At 36.5% G+C, this 19,660-nt stretch overlaps 4 protein-coding genes and 1 long non-coding RNA gene across 5 annotated transcripts; 4 read left to right on the forward strand and 1 right to left on the reverse strand.

Annotated features, from left to right (window-relative positions):
• The first annotated feature begins 210 nt into the window (after window positions 1-210).
• Window positions 211-1,059, forward strand: LOC123228540. Its single transcript, XR_006504719.1, has 2 exons — window positions 211-492; window positions 578-1,059. It is a non-coding gene; the product is annotated as an uncharacterized LOC123228540 (long non-coding RNA).
• Window positions 1,060-2,260: 1,201 nt separating this feature from the next.
• LOC123229654 (MDIS1-interacting receptor like kinase 2-like) lies at window positions 2,261-6,699 on the reverse strand. The gene is made up of 4 exons (XM_044655574.1): window positions 6,606-6,699; window positions 3,480-3,810; window positions 2,644-2,804; window positions 2,261-2,556 (listed from the first exon to the last, which is right to left on the reverse strand). Exons 1-4 carry the CDS (start codon window positions 6,697-6,699, stop codon window positions 2,261-2,263), a joined length of 882 nt encoding a protein of 293 aa, XP_044511509.1.
• A 1,647-nt stretch (window positions 6,700-8,346) lies between these two features.
• Window positions 8,347-11,542, forward strand: LOC123229655 (MDIS1-interacting receptor like kinase 2-like). The gene is made up of 3 exons (XM_044655575.1): window positions 8,347-8,845; window positions 8,918-11,128; window positions 11,217-11,542. The coding sequence occupies exons 1-3, from the start codon at window positions 8,347-8,349 to the stop codon at window positions 11,510-11,512; spliced, it is 3,006 nt and encodes a 1,001-aa protein (XP_044511510.1). The 3' UTR covers window positions 11,513-11,542.
• A 4,127-nt stretch (window positions 11,543-15,669) lies between these two features.
• On the forward strand, window positions 15,670-16,934 carry LOC123229656 (MDIS1-interacting receptor like kinase 2-like). Its single transcript, XM_044655576.1, has 2 exons — window positions 15,670-15,789; window positions 15,891-16,934. Exons 1-2 carry the CDS (start codon window positions 15,670-15,672, stop codon window positions 16,932-16,934), a joined length of 1,164 nt encoding a protein of 387 aa, XP_044511511.1.
• Window positions 16,935-17,448: 514 nt separating this feature from the next.
• On the forward strand, window positions 17,449-19,227 carry LOC123229658 (protein DYAD-like). Its single transcript, XM_044655577.1, has 4 exons — window positions 17,449-18,131; window positions 18,223-18,340; window positions 18,428-18,511; window positions 18,694-19,227. Exons 1-4 carry the CDS (start codon window positions 17,449-17,451, stop codon window positions 19,225-19,227), a joined length of 1,419 nt encoding a protein of 472 aa, XP_044511512.1.
• Window positions 19,228-19,660: the final 433 nt, after the last annotated feature.

Genomic DNA, 19,660 nt, shown 5'->3' on the forward strand with positions numbered 1-19,660 from the left:
TATGATTATGTCTCACTTTTTTTTAAATTTAAAATCACTTAATCACCCGGTGTTATGTCTTCGTTAACATACAAATTAGTATTCGTTGTTAGTGCATGTACTTATCCCAAAATAAATGTTTTTTTTTATCATTCTTAACCTTGGACAGTAATTTAATCCAAAAAGTGGTTGCTTTTAAAGTTATTTTGGTTCTGCACCATGGTTTTATCTGATTCTCTGACTCAGAAAACTTTTATCATTCTGTGGCAGAAATTATGTTGTTCAATATATTATAGAGCTGAAGATCCCTTCTATCACTGCCAACTTGCTCAGTTCAAAGGCCGCTATGTTCACCTATCAAAGCAAAAATTTAGCTGTCATGTTGTGGAAAAATGCCTCAAGCATTTTGGAGAGAGTCGATCACAAATTGTCCATGAATTGCTGTCTGTGCCTCATTTTGAACAGTTGCTGCTAGATCCATTTGCCAATTATATCATTCTGACAGTTACCAAGGTTTGGAGCACAACATCCTTTTAGCAACTTCTCTGATGTCTTCCAAACTTTTGATAGAACCTTACTCCTTAATTTCTATCTTCAGGGTTCCCTTCATGCTGCACTGCTTGAAGCTGCTCGACCCCACTCTTTCTTACGAACTAGTCCATATTTTTAGCGGGTTTTCTCTGGAAATCTGTCAAAGAAGTGATGTAAATTCGGGGTGGTGGCAAGTGTTGTTGCTCTCCCAAACTTACTAACCTGTTCACTATTCAGAAGTTTTACTATTTCTTGGGGCACTGGATGTTGAACAGCCTTCAAAATTTGAAGTGGGTCCTCAAGAGAACCTTTGAAACTTAGTACCTACGGAAGATCTCTCCATGATTTTGAAGAACGTAAACTGGAAGTTTTTGCTGCTGGTTGTTTATTTTGCTTATGCAACTTGTATGTACTGTTCTGTTGTCTTCTTGGTGTTGTTGTTGTCCTGTTGATCTGAACTGTTAATGTATAATGTTTCACCCTTTTTACTTTTAATCTGGGTAAATGCCATGCGGTTGTTTATTTCCTCTTCAATTCTGAGATGATTTTCTTAAGAGATGACAAAGGACTCGTTCAAAGAATATAAAAATGATATAGAAAGATTCTACTCTAACTGAGACCAATGTCCTAAAATTATTACTGCTCTCCACCACTTATTGCTGTTCCATTCTTGTCAAGGTCTTTGTTTGCGTATAGCGGAGGTATTTCTCCTGGAAAATACTCTAAGCAAGTGGCTATGCTCTGCTGCGACTTTTCCACACCAGTTACGGGCCCAACATGTGATTGAACATTGGAAGAATGAGGTGGAAGTTAATACAACCAGACAGTGAATGTAATATTTTCTTCGGTCCATCTCTCTGGTTGGGTTTGATAGAGATGGACATCGATTTTGAAGATGACAAATGAGTTTATCATTTACTCCTGCTTCTGCGTTGACTGTCATTATCCGACGAATTTTCATGAAACAGTTTTCTTTACGTTGTTTCAATTTTACTTTATTTGTTACCATTTTGATTATAAAAACTCCAGCGGGCTTGTTAAATATAATTTCAAAATAAATAAAACTACACATAATTTTATATACAAACAATAATGTATTATAATGTGATTAAATATTATTTTTTTATTTTTAATTATCCAATCATATGATGACAGATCGTTATTTATGTTTAAAGTTGTGTATATAACATTATTCTTTGACAATTCATCTTGGGGATGTGATTGAAACTATATTTTGTCAAATTTGTTAAACATATTTTTATTTGACTTGATTATAATCAAATTTGATTTTTTATTGAGTTTGATTTTGATGTGTTATTTATTTTTTTTATTTCATAGTATTATAATTCTGGTTTAATTATTTATTATTTTCTCATTTTATAGAATTAAAATTTTAATTTAGTTATTTTTTTTTTATTTCATGAAATTAGGATTTTAATTTAGAGTATATTATAATATTATATATTATATAATGTTTTGTAAATAATATTAATTCGGTTTATAATCAATTCATAATTCTACATAATCGTGGTTTCTACAAACTTTATGATTTGAATTCAATGCCATAAATAAATAATATAACTCCATGTTTATTTGTAAGCATTTATTACTTGAAGAAATATATTAAAACCTTACAAACCAGGCAACACTTACTGTGTGGAAGCGGTTGCTTTTACCCCACATTTCCTCAACTTGATCCTAACCTTTTACAATACAATTTATTTATCCGGATTTGATAGTGTAAAGGGCTCTAGAACTGATCTAACGACTGGGAAATCATGTGCATGGATGGCCTAGATCGTGGATTGACATGTAAGCAAGCAGTTGCTAGCTTTACAATGGTCATCACTTGTTGCTCAACTTCAGGAGGAGGAAGTGGAAGTCGTTGGTCCAGAATATCTTTCACCAGCATGCTCTCACTTGTTAAATGAGACAATAGAGAGGCGATTATATCACCCAGATGCTTTCCTTTAATCACTTCCACTGCTAACACTCCAAAACTATACACATCACATTTTTCTGTAACTTTCATTGTATAAGCGAGCTCTGAAAAAATACAGTCTGAGTCGTCATTATACAAACATTATGTCATATATTAAAATTATGCAGGCAATTCAGGATGAGCTATAGTACCTGGTGCAATGTATCCATATGTGCCAGCAAGTTCGGTCCAATTGGATGAGTCTCTCTTCAACAGCTTAGCAGTGCCAAAATCTGAAGCATGAGCCACATATTCCTCGTCAAGCAAAATGTTGTTGCTTGATATGTCTCGATGAACAATGGGAATAGAGCAATTATGATGCATGTAAGACAGCGCATGAGCCACATCCCTGACGATATTCACCCTCTTGAACCAATTCAATTCTTTAGCGGTTTCTTCTTTGCTCAAGATTGTGGCCAAACTACCCCTTTCAAGATACTCATAAACTAAAAGAGAATGTTGCTTGTTTGAACAAAAGCCGTACAACTTCACAATGTTTCAGTGTCGTATCTCCGTTAAAGTCTTGACCTCATTCAAAAACTCCTTTTGATGTGTTATTTCAACATTCGGTAACGGGTGGAGTTTTTTAACAGCTACTATGCTACCTGATGACAGCATGGCCTTATAAACGCTACTGTATCCTCCTTTCCCAATACAGTACCTAGCATCAAAAGCTTTGGTTGAATACATGATTTCATTCTACAAAATTCTTCCATCAACAGTTGACACTGAGAAAAGCTTTCCATCCTCCTCACTGCTTTGTTCAGTTGGTTTGTTTTTCCGCAAAATTAAGTAAACCCCAAGTGCAAGCAAAAGAACCCCCAAAAGAGGGAATATAATTGGAAACACCAATTTTTTGACCTTTCCATTTCTATGTTTGTAAGTGACAGTAGATATGCATGGTAGGAATCCCTGAACATTACCGCACAATCGCTTGTTCCTTTGTAACATAGTAGCATCTTGAAATGCTTTGCTCTCAGGAATAGGGCCCTTCAACTGATTGTAGGATACGTCAACATACAATAGACCCCTCATTTCCTCAAAACTTTTCGGAATGGAACCAGTAAGAGAATTGTGGGAGAGATTTAGCTGCTCTAGGCTCTCCAAATGGCTCATTTGTGATGGTATCTCTCCTCCAAGAGAATTATGACTCAAATCTAACTGAGACAAGTGAAATAACTTCTCAAACTGAATTGGAATTTCTTTGCTCAATTTGTTGTTGCTCAAATTCAGGTAGTGCAACTTAACCAAGTTTCCTAGATCTTTCGGTATTGCCTCGCTTAATTTGTTTGAGGACAGGTCCAAAGACTCAAGATTACCTAGGACGAATGATGCAAAGTTGCAACACTTGAAAAACAAGCTCTTGTCGATCTCTCACTAAGACATGACAGTAAGCGAACATTTCTCTAAAGTTAAAACTCTTTGTGATGAACTTTCCAAATAAGACCCTTAGAATGAGATCACTGAGACAAGAAAGATAAGAATTATTGTTCCTGGGTTGAGGCTGAAATATAATGCAATAGTTACAACCACCCGTGGATGGGCAAAGGAGCCAATGTTATAGGAGTTAGATAATATACTGACCAATCAAGAAACTTTAGATAAACAATTGTCTTAGGTCTTAGTGAAAGATAAAAAGAGTGCTCTCTTCAGTAATAAAATAGGGTACAAAAATAAAAGAATAAAAGGTCAAAGAGATCGACAAAAACAACTAGATGGAAGAAGCTCTCAACTCAAAAAATTGAACGAAGATAAAAACAGTCAAAGGTGCAACGATGTATGCTATGATTGTGACAAGAAAGGTTATTTTGCCAGAGATTGCCGATACAGAAGAATAGAAGGAAATGTAACAACGTCGACCTTGAAGGAGAATCATAGTGAAGAAGAATAAGATTTTTAAGCATCCTATGCAGCTGAAAATCTAGAAAAGCTTGCAATCTCCTATATCATTGAGTCGGATGATGATGCAATGGCCCTTATCTCTGTGAGAGATGAAATCAATTATAATGATGATTGGATAGTAGACTCAAGCTGTTCGAATCATATGACTGGGGATAAAGACAAGTTTTCAAGCATGTATGAATATAAAGGAAGGAGAATGATTGTCACTGCGAACAACTTAAGATTGCTTGTTACCCATTTAGACCAAATAGTGATAACATCTCGGTTTGGTTCATAGCAAGTCTAAGTTATAGATGTCTTCCATGTGAAAGGAATAAAGAAGAACTTATTGTCAGTATCACAACTCACAACTCCAGACAACTATGTCGTGTTTGACCTGAGTGATGTTAAGTTGTATCATAGTTTAAAGCCTATAGGTAAACCAATCATGGAGGGACATTAGTTAGAGTTTATGTAATGTCAGCGCAAACAACATATGTAGACAAGACAAGGAAAAGTAAGACACCAAATTTATGGCATGCAAGGCTTAAACACATGAGTTACCACAAATTAAAAGTGATGATGAAGAAAGGCATGCTCAAGGGTCTCCCACAGTTAGACGTAAAAGAAGACTTAGTGTGTGTTGGGTGCTAATACAAGAAGGTTGATTGGCTCTCACATGAGGAGTCAACATACAAGAGTAAGACACCTCTTGAAATGATCCACTTAGATGTGTTTGGACCAGTAAAGTAAGCATTTATCAGTGGATTCATATACATGATAAGCTTCATAGATGACTTCTCCAGGTATGTCTAGGTTTACTTTATGAAAGAAAAAGTAAAGACCCTTTCCAAGTTCAAGGAATTTAAAGAGAAGGTTGGAAAAAAATAGGGAAAAAGGTACAATGTTTACGTACAGACAACAAGGGTGAATATACATCACATGAGTTTACAAAATACTTACAAGAGAGAAGGATACGTAGACAATTCTCCTGTCCAAGCACGCTGCAGCAAAATGGAGTTGCTGAAAGAAAGAATTGGCGCTTGGCCAAGATTTGAAGGAGCATGTTGCATGCAAAGAACATCCCACCTGGCTGAATGTACGAAGACAACAATACATGTGATTAATAGGTTACCACAAGCAAGGCTTGACTTTAAGTCATCTTTTGAGAAGTTGTGGACTCTCAAGCCCACGGTATGCCATTTCAGAAAATCTGGATGCGTTTGCTATGTGTTTGTGTCTGATCATTAATGAAACAAGTTTGATAAAAAGGCTATTAGTTGCATTTTTGTGGGTTGTGATGATCAGAATAAAGGTTGGAAGTGTTGTGATCCAATAACGGGACGGTGTTACATATCAAGAAACATGGTGTTTGATGAGATATCCTCATGGTGGTCACCATAGGTTGATTTACTATTAGACTCCAAAGAGATTTAACAAAAGCTTCAAGAGAAGGTTAAAGAAAATGATAAGCTTGACAACGAGCAGCCAAGTAAAGAAGGAAGGATTGACAAGCAAACAATAGTTGAACGCCAAGAGGATAGAGTTGAGTCTTCTGAAAAATAAAAAAGTCCACAATAGACTTGAGTACCTCCTAGAGTGATGGAAGAACTTGAATCGAGTCAATTAGAAGAGTAGGAAGAGCAAGTACCTCAACTTAGAAGGTCTACAAGGATACATAAACCAAATCCCAAATATGTGAATGCAACATTAACAGAAGATCTCAATATTGTAGACAGCTCAATATGACCACATACGAGATTGATGATACATGAGAGTAGGCGGTGAGGGGGAGTGCTAAAGAGAGCACTGCCTCTCTCTTTCTCTCCAGAAGTTTCTCCACAAGGCACCGCCTCCATGTTGCAAGTTGCTGCCACCTTCCAAATTATCTACAATTTGCAATGCAAGTCTGCTGCCATTCTAGAGTAAAGAAAGGTTAATGCCAGTTCTGCTAACTGAATTCATATAAATAGACTTGTTGGCCAGCCAATTGTGAGTGAAAAGAAGAAGCAGTGAGAATGCTGCAGAGGAAAAAGAAATTTAGAGGCAGTGAGTGTAGAAAGTTAAGAAGTGAGCGCTGTGAGTGTTTGCTTACGTGTGAGTGCTGTGATCTGCAAAAATAAAGAGTGTGCCGTATGTGTAGTAAGTGTGAGTGTGAGTGTATTAAGTGTGTGTGTGGGTTTTGTATAAAGTTTGTAATTATTAAGTAATAAAGTTATTATTTTAGTAGCACCACTCTTGTTCAACATCACCACATGGTCGGTGCTCTGTTTCTCCAATTCCATCTCCGCGGAGAACCAATGCTCTTGTGAGTCCCATATCCACATTTTTCAGTTCTAAATTGCGTCATGAACTTTGTGGCTGAACTGTTTATGTTGGTATGTTTACTTTGTTGGAAGCATAGAGCAGCCTACGATGTGATAGACATTTCTTTCGCTTGATGGGTTGTTTGTATCTGTTTCCACAAGGAAGAACGCATATTTGCAATGTGTTTTTCATGAGTGTAATGCTGAATGCGTGATTTTATGGTAATTTATGCTAAACTGACATATCATGTAGAAGAAAAGTTTGAAGCTAGACACACTTTATTGAAACTGGTGTCTTGTTTACTAGCTTTGACATAAGTTTCTGTGCTTTCATTTTGTACCTTGTATGCTAATTTTTATCCGCTTGGTGTGCTTTCTTTGTTGATGCCCTGATTGGTAAGAATCATTAGAACTTATTATAATAAGATTTATAGAAGAGAGGATATTAACTTGTCCATTTTATTTTTCACGCTTTCTGATTTTTGATAGGTTGGATAACTATTTCCCACCCAAGATTTGTTGAAAATTCAGTTCTCCCATCTATCAGTCAGTCTTACTATTTAATCTTAACAGTAAAAGGGTAGAAAAGTAGTTTAAAAGAACAGAAAAAATCATGTATTGAGAAAACAATTTTTGCTCAAAAAAGTTTGATCATCAGCTATAGAAGAATTTGAGTGGTAGATTGATTATCAATTCAAGCATCTATCGTCAAGTAGCTTTCTTCCAAGTCAGCGTGATCTAAGCTGTGTGCCCCCTTTAGTACGTCCTTAGACTAATCAAGTCTTCCATTGCAACTTCCAAGTTCCAATTCCAAATTCCAGCACACTTGGAAACGTTGGACTGCAGTTTTCCAAATAAAATTCAACAAATTACGCCTGCGAATGAGAAGAGAGGTCGGAGTCAGACTGAGAAAAATAAAGGGATCTAGTCTGATGGTGACTAGTCTACGAACGTGGGAGGAGATTGAGTCGAGAAGAGAGGAGAGAGTGAGAGAGAGTCGATTGAGAAGAAAGGTGAGAGTGAGAGGAGTTGACTGAGGGGAGAGGCGAGATTTGGTTAAATGGTGGTGACTGGTGAGTCTGGTAAGACTGAGAGAGAGATTCAAGAGAAGAGATCTGTTTTCTTTAATTGGTGGTGACTGGTGAGTCTTATAATATAGGTAAGGCCAAATGACTATGTCCCACCCAAGGTTAGATGTTTTCTCAAATGTCCCCCCTTTAACTATGGAAACACCAAACACCCACCCATGACAGGTTAAATTAACGGAGATAAGGGTAAAATTGTTATTTTCTCTATAACATCTATAATATATAATAAAGATGTTGCATGAATGTGCTATGTGGGTTGGACTGTCTATGCTATATTAATTTGTATTAAAGAGGCTCTATGGTTACTGTTTTTATTTCAGTTTTTAGTATTGAATCTTCAATCAAAGACCAGCTTATGCATATGTAATGATTTTAAGCTACTGCAAAGAATTCCACATATATGGCCCCAGAGAAAGAAATTAGAGCCATTGAACCAAAGGCCAAAGTTTTCTATCAAGATTTGTCTTTAATATTAATTCCACAGTGGAAATTGGATAGAGTTCGCCAAACTTGACCAGGTTGCTGACTATAAATAGGAGGGGATTTGTCTATTAACAGCACAACATAAAAAGAAACAAACATGGGCAAATTAAGCTCTAAAAAACTACTTACCACTCTCTTCCTTGTCCAGTTCTTGTGTGTTGTTGCTTCTACCTCTTCTACTGAGGAGGCAAATGCTCTCCTAAAATGGAAAGCTAGCTTTACAAACCAAACACAATCTCGGTTAACTTCTTGGACTCTGCTTTCTCCTATTGCCGCCAACTCTAAGCCACTCACAACCCCATGTTCTTGGCTTGGAATTTCATGCAATTTAGCTAGAAGTGTCATCAAAATAAATCTTACTAGTTTCGGTTTAAATGGTACGTTGTATGAGTTTTCAGCGTCCTCTTTCCCTCATCTTAAATATGTTGATCTTGCAGTAAATTCACTCTCTGGTGTTATTCCATCTCAGATTGGTAACCTGTCAAAGCTTATTTATCTTGATCTATCCTTTAATCAATTCTCTGGAAGAATCCCATCTGAAATTGGTCTCCTAACAAATCTTCAGATCCTGCACCTTGATGAAAACCAATTGAATGGCACAATTCCATCTGAAATTGGTCAGTGTCGATCTCTCAATGAGCTTGCCTTGTATAGCAACAATCTAGAAGGTCAAATTCCTACTTCTCTTGGTAATCTGAACAACCTAGTAAGGTTATATCTATCCAATAATTCGCTTTCAGGTTTCATTCCTATAGAAATGGGAAATCTAACCAATTTGGTGGAACTTTACATCGATACCAACCGTCTTACAGGCCTCATTCCTTCCAGTTTTGGAAATTTTACAAAGCTTATTATGTTGCATGCCTTTCACAATCAACTTTTTGGTCTCATTCCTGAAGAATTAGGAAATTTGATGTGTCTTGCACATCTAAGCCTTCACACTAACAATCTTTCTGGCTCTATTCCAGCATCACTGGGTGGGCTAACAAACCTCATCTTACTTCATCTCTATGAAAATAAGCTTTCTGGTCCCATTCCTAAAGACCTTGGAAACTTGAAATCTCTCACAGATCTACGGTTGAGTGTAAACCAATTAAATGACTCACTTCCTAGTTCTTTTGGCAATCTAATTAATTTAGAAATATTATATCTTTGCCAAAACCAACTTTCTGGATCCATTCCTCAAGAAATAGGAAGTCTCATGAAATTGTCAGTATTACAACTAGATACAAACCAGTTTATTGGTCCTCTGCCCAACATTTGCCAAGGTGGTTCACTCACAAACTTCTCTGCAAGCAACAATAATTTCACAGGTAACATCCCCAAGGGCTTGAAAACATGTACAAGCTTGGTAACAGTCCATCTTGAAGTCAACCAACTCACCGGAAATTTAACTGCAGAGTTTGGTATCTATCCAAACCTAAGCTTCATAGACATGAGCCATAACAAATTCCATGGTGAAATATCATCTAAATGGGGAAGTTGTCCAAATTTAACTACCCTACGTGCGGCGAGGAACAATATCACTGGAACCATACCACCAGAGATTGGAAATGCAGCTCAGCTACATTCACTTGATCTTTCTTCCAACAATTTAGTTGGGAAGATTCCAAAGACATTGGGAAAGTTGACTACTCTTATTAAGGTCAACCTCAGTGACAATCAACTTTCCGGTGTCATACCTTCAGAAATTGGGCTATTGACTAATCTTGAGTCTTTGGACCTGTCCTCAAACAAATTAAGCCAGGCAATACCAAAAGATCTAGGAAACTTGGTCAAGCTGCACTATCTGAATTTGAGCAACAACAAATTTAGGCAAGAAATTCCAGCTCAGTTCGAGAAGTTATTTCACTTGTCTCAGTTAGATTTGAGTCATAATTCTCTCAGAGGAGAGATACCATCACAAATGAGCCATTTGGAGAGCCTAGAGCAGCTAAATCTCTCCCACAATTCTCTTACTGGTTCCATTCCGAACAGTTTTGAGGAAATGAGGGGCCTGTTGTATGGTGACGTATCCTACAATCAGTTGAAGGGCCCTATTCCTGAGAGCAAAGCATTTCAAGATGCTGATATGTTACAAGGGAACAAGGGATTGTGCGGTAATGTTCAGGGATTCCCACCATGCACATCTCCTGTCACTTGTAAACATAGAAATGGAAAGGTCAAAAAATTGGTGTTTTCAATTATATTCCCTCTTTTGGGAGTTCTTTTGCTTGCACTCGTGGTTTACTTAATTTTTCAGAAAAGAAGGAAAAACAAATCAGCTGAACGAAGCAGTGAGGATGATGGCGAGCTTTTCTTGGTGCCAACTATTGATGGAAGAATTCTGTACAAAGAAATCATGGATTCAACCAAAGCTTTTGATGCTAGGTACTGTATTGGGAAAGGAGGATACAGTAGCGTTTATAAGGCCATGTTGCCATCAAGTAGCATAGTAGCTGTTAAAAAATTCCACCCGTTACCAAATGTTGAAATAACACATCAAAAGGAGTTTTTGAATGAGATCAAGACTTTAACGGAGATACGACACCGAAACATTGTGAAGTTGTATGGCTTTTGTTCAAACCGGCAACACTCTTTTTTAGTTTATGAGTACCTTGAAAGGGGTAGTTTGGCCACAATCTTGAGCAAAGAAGAAACAGCTAAAGAATTGAATTGGTTCAAGAGGGTGAATATCGTCAGGGATGTGGCTCATGCGCTGTCTTACATGCATCATAATTGCTCTATTCCGATTGTTCATCGAGACATATCAAGCAACAACATTTTGCTTGACGAGGACTATGTGGCTCATGTTTCAGATTTTGGCACTGCTAAGCTGTTGAAGAAAGACTCATCCAATTGGACCGAACTTGCTGGCACATATGGATACATTGCACCAGGTATTATAGCTCATCCTAAATTGCGTGCCTAATTTTAATAAATGACATAATGTTTGTATAATGACAATTTAGATTGTATTTTTTTTAGAGCTGGCTTATACAATGGAAGTTACAGAAAAATGTGATGTGTATAGCTTTGGAGTGATAGCAATGGAAGTGATTAAAGGAAAGCATCCAGACGATATAATCTCTTCTCTATTGTCCCATTTAACAAGTGAGAGCATGCTAGTGAAAGATATTCTGGACCAACGACTTCCACTTCCTCCTCCTGAAGTTGAGGAACAAGTGATGACCATTGTAAAGCTAGCAACTGCTTGCTTACATGCCGATCCACGATCTAGGCCATCCATGCACATGATTTCCCAGATGTTAGATAAGTTCTAGAGCCCTTTACACTATTAAATCCGGACAAATAAATTGTATTGTAAAAGGTTAGGATCAAGTATTATAATGTAATCTAAACTGAAATCTTAATTTTATGAAATAAAAAATAAATAAATAATTAAATTGAAATTTTAATTCTATGAAATAAAAAAACAATAAATAATTAAACTAGAATCTTAACCGTATAAAATAAAAAAATAATAAATAATACATCAAAATCAGACTTAATAAAAAATAAAATTTGTAAGAGCATGTTGCATGCAAAGAACATCCCACCTGACTGAATGTATGAAGACAACAATACATGTGATTAATAAGTTACCACAAGCAAGGCTTGACTTTAAGTCATCTTTGAGAAGTTGTGGACTCTCAAGCCCACAGTATGCCATTTCAAAATATTTGGATGTGTTTGCTATGTGTTCGTGTCTGATCATGAATGAAGCAAGTTTGATAAAAAGGCTATTAGTTGCATTTTTGTGGTTTGTGATGATCAGAGGAAAGTTTGGAAGTGTTGTGATCCAACAATGGGATGGTGTTACATATCAAGGAATGTGGTGTTTGATGAGACATCCTCATGGTGGTCACCACAGGTAGATTTACTATCAAACTTAAAGAGATTTAAGAAAAGCTTCAAGGGAAGGTTAAAGAAAATGAAAAGCATGACAACGAACAGCCAAGTAAAGAAGGAAGGATTGAAGAGCAACCAATAGTTGAACGCCAAGAGGGTAGAGTTGAGTTTGTGAAAAATCAGAAAGTCCACGATAGACTTGAGTACCTCCTAGAGTGATGGAATAACTTGAATCGAGTCAATTAGAAGAGTAGGAGGAGCAAGTAGGTCTACAAGGATACGCAAACCAAATCCCAAATATGTGAATGCAACATTAACAAAAGATCTCAATATTGTAGATAGCTTGACATGACCGCATTCGAGATCAATGATACATGAGAGTAGGCAGTGAGGGGGAGTGTTAAAGAGAGCACTGCCTCTCTCTTTCTTTCCATAAGTTTCTCCACAAAGCACCACCTCCATGTTGCAAGTTGCTGCCACCTTCCAAATTATCTAGAATTTGCAATGCAAGTCTGCCGCCATTCTAGAAGAGTAAAGAAAGGTTAATGTCAGTTTTGCTAACTGAATTCAACAAGTATAAATAAAATTGTTGGCCAGCCAATTGTGAGTGAAAAGAAGAAGCAGTGAGAATGCTGCAGAGGAAAAAGAAATTCAGAGGCAGTGAGTGTAGAAAGTTCAGAAGTGAGCGCTGTGAGTGTTGCTTACGTGTGAGTGCTGTGATGTGCAAAAATAAGTGTGCCGTATGTGTAGTAAGTGTGAGTGAAGTGTATTAAGTGTGTGGGTTTTGTATAAAGTTTGTAATTATAAAGTGATAAAGTTATTATTTTAGTAGCACCACTCTTGTTCAACATCACCACATGGTGGGTGCTCTGTTTCTCCAATTCCATCTCCGCAGAGAACCAATGCTCTTGTGAGTCCCATATCCACATTTTTCAGTTCTAAATTGCATCATGAACTTTATGGCTGACTGTTTATGTTGGTATTTTTACTTTGTTGGAAGCATAAAGCAGCCTAGGATGTGGTAGATATTTCTTTCGCTTGATGGGTTGTGTCTGTTTCCACAAGGAAGAACGCATATTTGCAATGTGCTTTTCATGAGCGTAATGCTCAATGTGTGATTTGATGGTAATTGATGCTAAACTGACATATCATGTAGAAGAAAAGTTTGAAGCTAGACACACTTTATTGAAACTGGTGCCTTGTTTAATAGCTTTGACATAAGTTTCTGTGCTTTCATTTTGTACCTTGTATGCTAATTTTTATCCACTTGGTGTGCTTTCTTTGTTGATGCCCTGATTGGTAAGAATCATTAGAACTTAATTATAATAAGCTCTATAGAAGAGAGGATATTAACTTGTCCATTTTCTTTTTCACGCTTTGTGATTTTTGATAGGTTCGATGACTATTTCCCACCCAAGATTTGTTGAAAATTCAGTTCTCCCAGCTATCAGTCAGTCTTACTATTTAATCTTTAACCGTAAAAGGGTAGAAAAGTAGTTCAAAAGAACAGAAAAAATCATGTATTGAGAAAACAGTTTTTGCTCAAATAAGTTTAATCATCAGCTACAGAAGAATTTGAGTGGTAGATTGATTATCAATTCAAGCATCTATTGTCAAGTAGCTTTCTTCCAAGTCTGCGTGCCCCCTTTAGTACGTCCTTAGACTAATCAAGTCTTCCATTGCAACTTCCAAGTTCCAATTCCAAATTCCACACCCTTGGAAACGTTGGACTGCAATTTTCCAAATAAAATTCAATAAATTTCGCCTGCGAATGAGAAGAGAGGTCACAGTCAGATTGAGAAAAATAAAGGGATCTAGTCTGGTGGTGACTAGTATACGAACGTGAGAGGAGATTGAGTCGAGAAGAGAGGAGAGAGTGAGAGAAAGTTGATTGAGATGGAAGGGGGAGAGGTGAGATTTGGTTAAATGGTGGCAACTGAGTCTGGTAAGACAGAGAGAGATTCAAGAGAAGAGATCCGGTTTGTTTAATTGGTGGTGGCTAGTGAGTTTGGTGAGTCTTATAATATAGGTAATGAAAAAGAACAGAAAAAATTGTATTGAAAATAAATACAGAAGAATTATGCAAATGCTAGAATTCAAACCTAGTCCTAGCAATTGCTGTATGTAGGATTACGGAGTACCATCAAAACAATAAGCTTGTCATGTAAAACATTATATTTCTATATTAATAATCTAATTTTTTCCAGCTTGATCGATCGGACCGAAAAAACTAAACTAGGGTTTTAACCTAGTCAACGTCGAGTAATTAAAATATTGCTATAAGTATAAAAATAATATTATGTATATACATTTTTTATACATAATATATATACACAGATGATATATCATCATTTAATTTAGTATTATTTTATTTTTAATTTAAAATTATTCAATCACATAATAACACATTATCTGTATACATAAATTATATATAAAAAATATGTAAACTTATTTTTATTGTAAGTATAATAAAGATGTTGCATGAATGTGCTATCTTGGTTGGACTGTCTATGCTGTATTAATTTGTATTAAAGAGGCTGTACAGTTACTGTTTTTATTTCAGTTTTTAGTATTGAATCTTCAATCAAAGACCAGCTTTTGCATATGTAATGATTTTGAGCAACAAAAGTTCCAAATGGTTAATCAAGTAGAGATTTTTTGCCCCCAAAAACAATCTATTTTTACTATCAATAAAACTATATATATCAACATTTAATAGTTGTTATTATGTAATTTAGTGATTTTGAATAAAAAATAAAATAATAATTTATGGTATGATAATATATATAAATTTATATTTATTTTTTCATTTAAAATAGGTATTGTTCTTTTACAATTCACTTGGCCATACCTAGTTTTAAATAATTTGAACATGGTTTACTTTCTTGCAATTACGTCTTAAACGCTTAAGTTTTGCCAAAAATGACATTTAAAATATATGCTGAGCCTCTTTTCAAATGCCCATCAACCCAACCCACGGATCCTCATGTCATCAATTTAAGCTCATTTTCTTTTTTACTTGTTGTTTATGATTGAAATGATTCAATTTATTATCAAATTATAATAAACATATTTTATTTAAAAATTTATAAAAAATAAAATCAATCAAGATACTCATAGTAATGGAGATTAAATCATATCATTTTTAAGAAGTAACAATTATTCATTTGATTTCAATAAAATAATTAAAATAAAAAAATATCTTAATCTCATTATACAAAAAAAAAACATAATTCTATAAGTTATTGCCTATAAAAGATATTTCAATAGATATAAAATATTTTTTTAATTTTATTTTTAAACTTATTTTTCTTTACAAACCTTTGGAAATTCATCTAATCTAATAAAAATAATTAAATTTTCAAAAAATATCTTAAATTTTGATCAATCTTGATTCTATTGGTTTTGACCGATTCATCTAATTTTGATTGAGTTTGACTAAGTTAATGAATAAACTATTTTTTATGTTAATTGAAGTAAATTTAGAATCAATTTTTGATTCAATCAGTTGGACTAACCAAACTGATCTGGATTTAAAAACAATATCAAATACGCAAATGTTCAAATTACCGCAAAGATTTCTACAAATATGGTCCCAGAGAAGGAAATTAGCTGTATTGACCAAAGGTCAAAGTCTTCTGACAATGATTTGTCTTTAATATTAATTCCACAGTGGAAATTCGATGGGGAGTTCGCCAAACTCTACCAGGTTTTTAAATGGGGGGAATTTGCATAATTCAGCACAACATAAAAAAAGAAACAGACATGAGCAAATTAAGCTCTAAACTTACCACTCTCTTCCTTGTCCAGTTCTTGTGCATTGTTGCTTCTGCCTCTTCTACTGAAGAGGCAAATGCTCTCCTAAAATGGAAAGCTAGCTTTACAAACCAAACACAATCTCGGTTAACTTCTTGGACTCTGCTTTCTCCTAATGCCACCAACCCTAAGGCACTCACAACCCCATGTTCTTGGCTTGGAATTTCATGCAATTTAGCTAGAAGTGTCATCAAAATAAATCTTACCAGTTTCGGTTTAAATGGTACGTTGTATGAGTTTTCAACCTCCTCTTTCCCTCATCTTAAATATGTTGATCTTGCAGTAAATTCACTCTCTGATGTTATTCCATCTCAGATTGGTAATCTATCAAAGCTCATCTATCTTGATCTATCCTCTAATCAATTCTCTGGAAAAATCCCACCTGAAATTGGCCTCCTAACAAATCTTCAGGTCTTGCACCTTGTTGAAAACCAATTGAATGGCTCAATTCCATCTGAAATTGGTCAATGTCGATCTCTTAGTGAGCTTGCCTTGTCTAGCAACAGTCTAGACGGTCAAATTCCTGCTTCTCTTGGTAATCTGAATAATCTGGTAAGGTTATTTCTCTTCAATAATTCGCTTTCAGGTTTCATTCCTGTAGAAATGGGAAATTTAACCAATTTGGTGGAACTTTACATGGATACCAATCGTCTTACAGGCCTCATTCCTTCCAGTTTTGGAAATTTTACAAAGCTTATTGTGTTGCATGCCTTTCACAATCAACTTTCCGGTCCCATTCCTGAAGAATTAGGAAATTTGAAGTGTCTTGAAGATCTAAGCCTTCAAGCCAACAATCTTTCTGGCTCTATTCCAGCATCACTGGGTCGGCTGACAAACCACACCTTACTTCATCTCTATAGAAATCAACTTTCTGGTCCCATTCCTAAAGACCTTGGAAACTTGAAATCTCTCATAGATCTACAGTTGAGTGTAAACCAATTAAACGGCTCACTTCCTTCTTCTTTTGGCAATCTAATTAATTTAGAAATATTATATCTTCGCCAAACCAACTTTCTGGATCCATTCCTCAAGAAATAGGGAGTCTCATGAAATTGTCAGTATTGCAACTAGACACAAACCAGTTTATTGGTCCTCTGCCCAACATTTGCCAAGGTGGTTCACTCACAAACTTCTCTGCAAGCAACAATAATCTCACAGGTAACATCCCCAAGGGCTTGAAAACATGCACAAGCTTGGTAAGAGTCCATCTTGAAGTCAACCAACTCACCGGAAATTTAGCATGGTATCTATCCAAACCTGAGCTTCATAGACATAAGCCATAACAAATTCCATGGTGAAATATCATCTAAATGGGAAAGTTGTCCAAATTTAACTACCCTACGCGCGGCGAGGAACAATATCACTGGAAACATACCGCCAGAGATTGGCAATGCAGCTCAGCTACAGTCACTTGATCTTTCTTCCAACAGTTTAGTTGGGGAGATTCCAAGGACTTTGGGAAAGTTGACTTTTCTTACTAAGGTCAACTTCAGTGACATTAATTATACTCTCTCGCCAAACACTAAGATTAAAGAAGAAGAAGAAGAAGAAGATGCCTTTACTGGACGAAAAGTACACCACGGAACCGGAGGAAGCTGTCTTATTGGAGCCTTCCAAGAATGGGCGGTGCTGGACTGAGCTCAAGAGTGTAGGGATGCTCAAGTGGGGCAAAAGGAAGAAAGCTCAGTTCCTGAGAAACGATGAGGTGGAAGATATGAAGCTAGATCAGTCGTCACGTGAGGAGATGACGGAGACACGGAAGCGGAAGCGAGCAGTTGCTGGCTGTGGTGAGAAGACGACGAAGAAGAAGAAAAAGACGAAGGACTTGAATTATAGATGGTCGAAAGAGAGGTATAAAATGGCGGAGATCAACATGTTGAAGGTATTGAAGGAGAAAGAAGCGGTGTTCGGGAAACCGATATTGAGGCCGGCGTTGAGAGCGGAGGCGAGGAAATTGATTGGCGATACCGTTCTGTTGGATCATTTGCTGAAACACATGGCCGGGAAGGTGGCGCCAGGGGGAAAAGAGAGGTTTCGCAGGAGGCATAACGCCGACGGAGCAATGGAGTACTATTTGGAGAGCGCTGATTTGGTTAATATTAGGAAAGCGGCCGGTGTTGACGATCCTTATTGGATTCCGCCGCCGGGGTGGAGCCTCGGTGATAATCCAACTCAGGATCCTGTTTGTGCTATGGAGTTCAAGCGGCTCAAGAAAGCCATGGCCAAAATGGAGAGGTTTTTACGTAGCTGCAACTTTTATCATTTCTCCGTAACAAAATAATGTAGAATAGTACTAATATTCATCTGTTTTGTTTGAAATCTTCAGGGACATGCAGGAGCTCTTGTTAAAGAAGCAAGACGATGACATGGCAGTTGTGAATACTCCAAGTTCTTGTGTTACCAGTCAGAACTTCGATCATGATAATTTCTTGCTTCCATTGAAGGTAAATAATTAACTAGTGAAGAGTGGATTTGATCCCAAGTTTATGCTTAATGTAACACTATAGGTGTTTGTTGGATTGTTTTGGCAGGAGATATATGCGGATTTGATGAATAAGAAAGCTAAAATTGAAGAACAAATGATGGAAGTTTCACATTCTCTATGTGGAATGGAGGTACTCCATTATCAAACCTTCAATTACTGAGTTTCCATTTATTTCTAATAGGTTTTTCTGCCTTGAAATTTCTGTCAATTAATATCTTAGTGATGAGTTGGTTATTTATGGTGTCTCAGTTACAGTTCAGGGCTTTAATTAATTTCAGGCATGGCATAAATTAATGGTGATCATGCATGCAGGTCCTCATAGAGAAGGTGAAATCATCACTGGAGGAGCCAAATAAAGTAGAACTGCATGTGGGATCAACAATGCCATCATCATCCTCAGGAAATGAGAAGAAGACAAAAGAAGAGGAGCCGAAAATGAAAGAACAAATGGGAAATGTGTCGAATGAAAAACAAGAAAATGACAAGACAGCTACAGTACCACCTGCAGATACAGCAAAAAGGATAAAGCCAGAAGACAAAGCCGCAAAAATAGAAAGGCTAAAGAGCGGCTTCAGGATATGCAGGCCCCAGGGGAGCTTTCTGTGGCCAGACATGGCAATGTCTCCCGATCAGGCTAAAGATGTGGTCCCTCTTGAAGATCTCTTTATGGTTCCAACACCTCCCTCAGTCTCCTCGTCCTCCAACTCACCACCACGCCTACTTCCATCTCCCGGCCTGCCTAATTTGGGAAACCATTCAATATCCCTTGTCAAGCCACTGCCTGAGAGGCGCCCCATTGCTGTCACTTTGACTAATCATCCTCTTCCTCCGGAAACCACCAAATGATTAGAACTTTCAAACAAGCAATAGTTTAATTGAGTTTAACTTGCTTGAACAAGCCACATATATAATTAGTTAATATAATTAATGTTTTCTTATTCCATTACATTGGCTTAACTGCCATTTTACATGGACTACCATAAAATCCTTTGCCATTCCTAACTATGGTTGGATTCGAGTCAAAATAAACCCAAATATTGGTTGGATCAAGCTCGATTCAAATTCGTAATGGTTAGTTTGAATTTGAACTAGTTCAAGTTAGTTAGAGATATCATCAGAAATCGATAGCGAGATGAATAGTATATATTGTCAGTGAGATAAATAATATCATCAGAGGAGAATTTAAATCAAATTACTGAATTGAAACTCTAACTTAAATTCAGCTTGAATCGAGTCAAACATTGAACCAAACCAAAATGACTTAATTCGGATCCACCCC

This window comes from Mangifera indica, chromosome 11 (genome assembly GCF_011075055.1).
Source record: "Mangifera indica cultivar Alphonso chromosome 11, CATAS_Mindica_2.1, whole genome shotgun sequence".
NCBI lineage: Eukaryota > Viridiplantae > Streptophyta > Magnoliopsida > Sapindales > Anacardiaceae > Mangifera > Mangifera indica.

Coding starts and splice junctions, on each gene's coding strand:
- LOC123229654 (XM_044655574.1), bottom strand. CDS start 6,699: ATGTGGATATGGGACTCACAAGAGCATTGGTTCTCCGCGGAGATGGAA. Junction 3,811..6,605: donor GGTGATGTTGAACAAGAGTG/GTGCTACTAAAA, acceptor CATTCGTCCTAG/GTAATCTTGAGTCTTTGGAC. Junction 2,557..2,643: donor ATATGGATACATTGCACCAG/GTACTATAGCTC, acceptor GTATTTTTTCAG/AGCTCGCTTATACAATGAAA.
- LOC123229655 (XM_044655575.1), top strand. CDS start 8,347: ATGGGCAAATTAAGCTCTAAAAAACTACTTACCACTCTCTTCCTTGTC. Junction 8,846..8,917: donor TGATGAAAACCAATTGAATG/GCACAATTCCAT, acceptor ACAATCTAGAAG/GTCAAATTCCTACTTCTCTT. Junction 11,129..11,216: donor ATATGGATACATTGCACCAG/GTATTATAGCTC, acceptor TATTTTTTTTAG/AGCTGGCTTATACAATGGAA.
- LOC123229656 (XM_044655576.1), top strand. CDS start 15,670: ATGGTCCCAGAGAAGGAAATTAGCTGTATTGACCAAAGGTCAAAGTCT. Junction 15,790..15,890: donor AGTTCGCCAAACTCTACCAG/GTTTTTAAATGG, acceptor TTCCTTGTCCAG/TTCTTGTGCATTGTTGCTTC.
- LOC123229658 (XM_044655577.1), top strand. CDS start 17,449: ATGCCTTTACTGGACGAAAAGTACACCACGGAACCGGAGGAAGCTGTC. Junction 18,132..18,222: donor GCCATGGCCAAAATGGAGAG/GTTTTTACGTAG, acceptor TGAAATCTTCAG/GGACATGCAGGAGCTCTTGT. Junction 18,341..18,427: donor ATTTCTTGCTTCCATTGAAG/GTAAATAATTAA, acceptor TTGTTTTGGCAG/GAGATATATGCGGATTTGAT.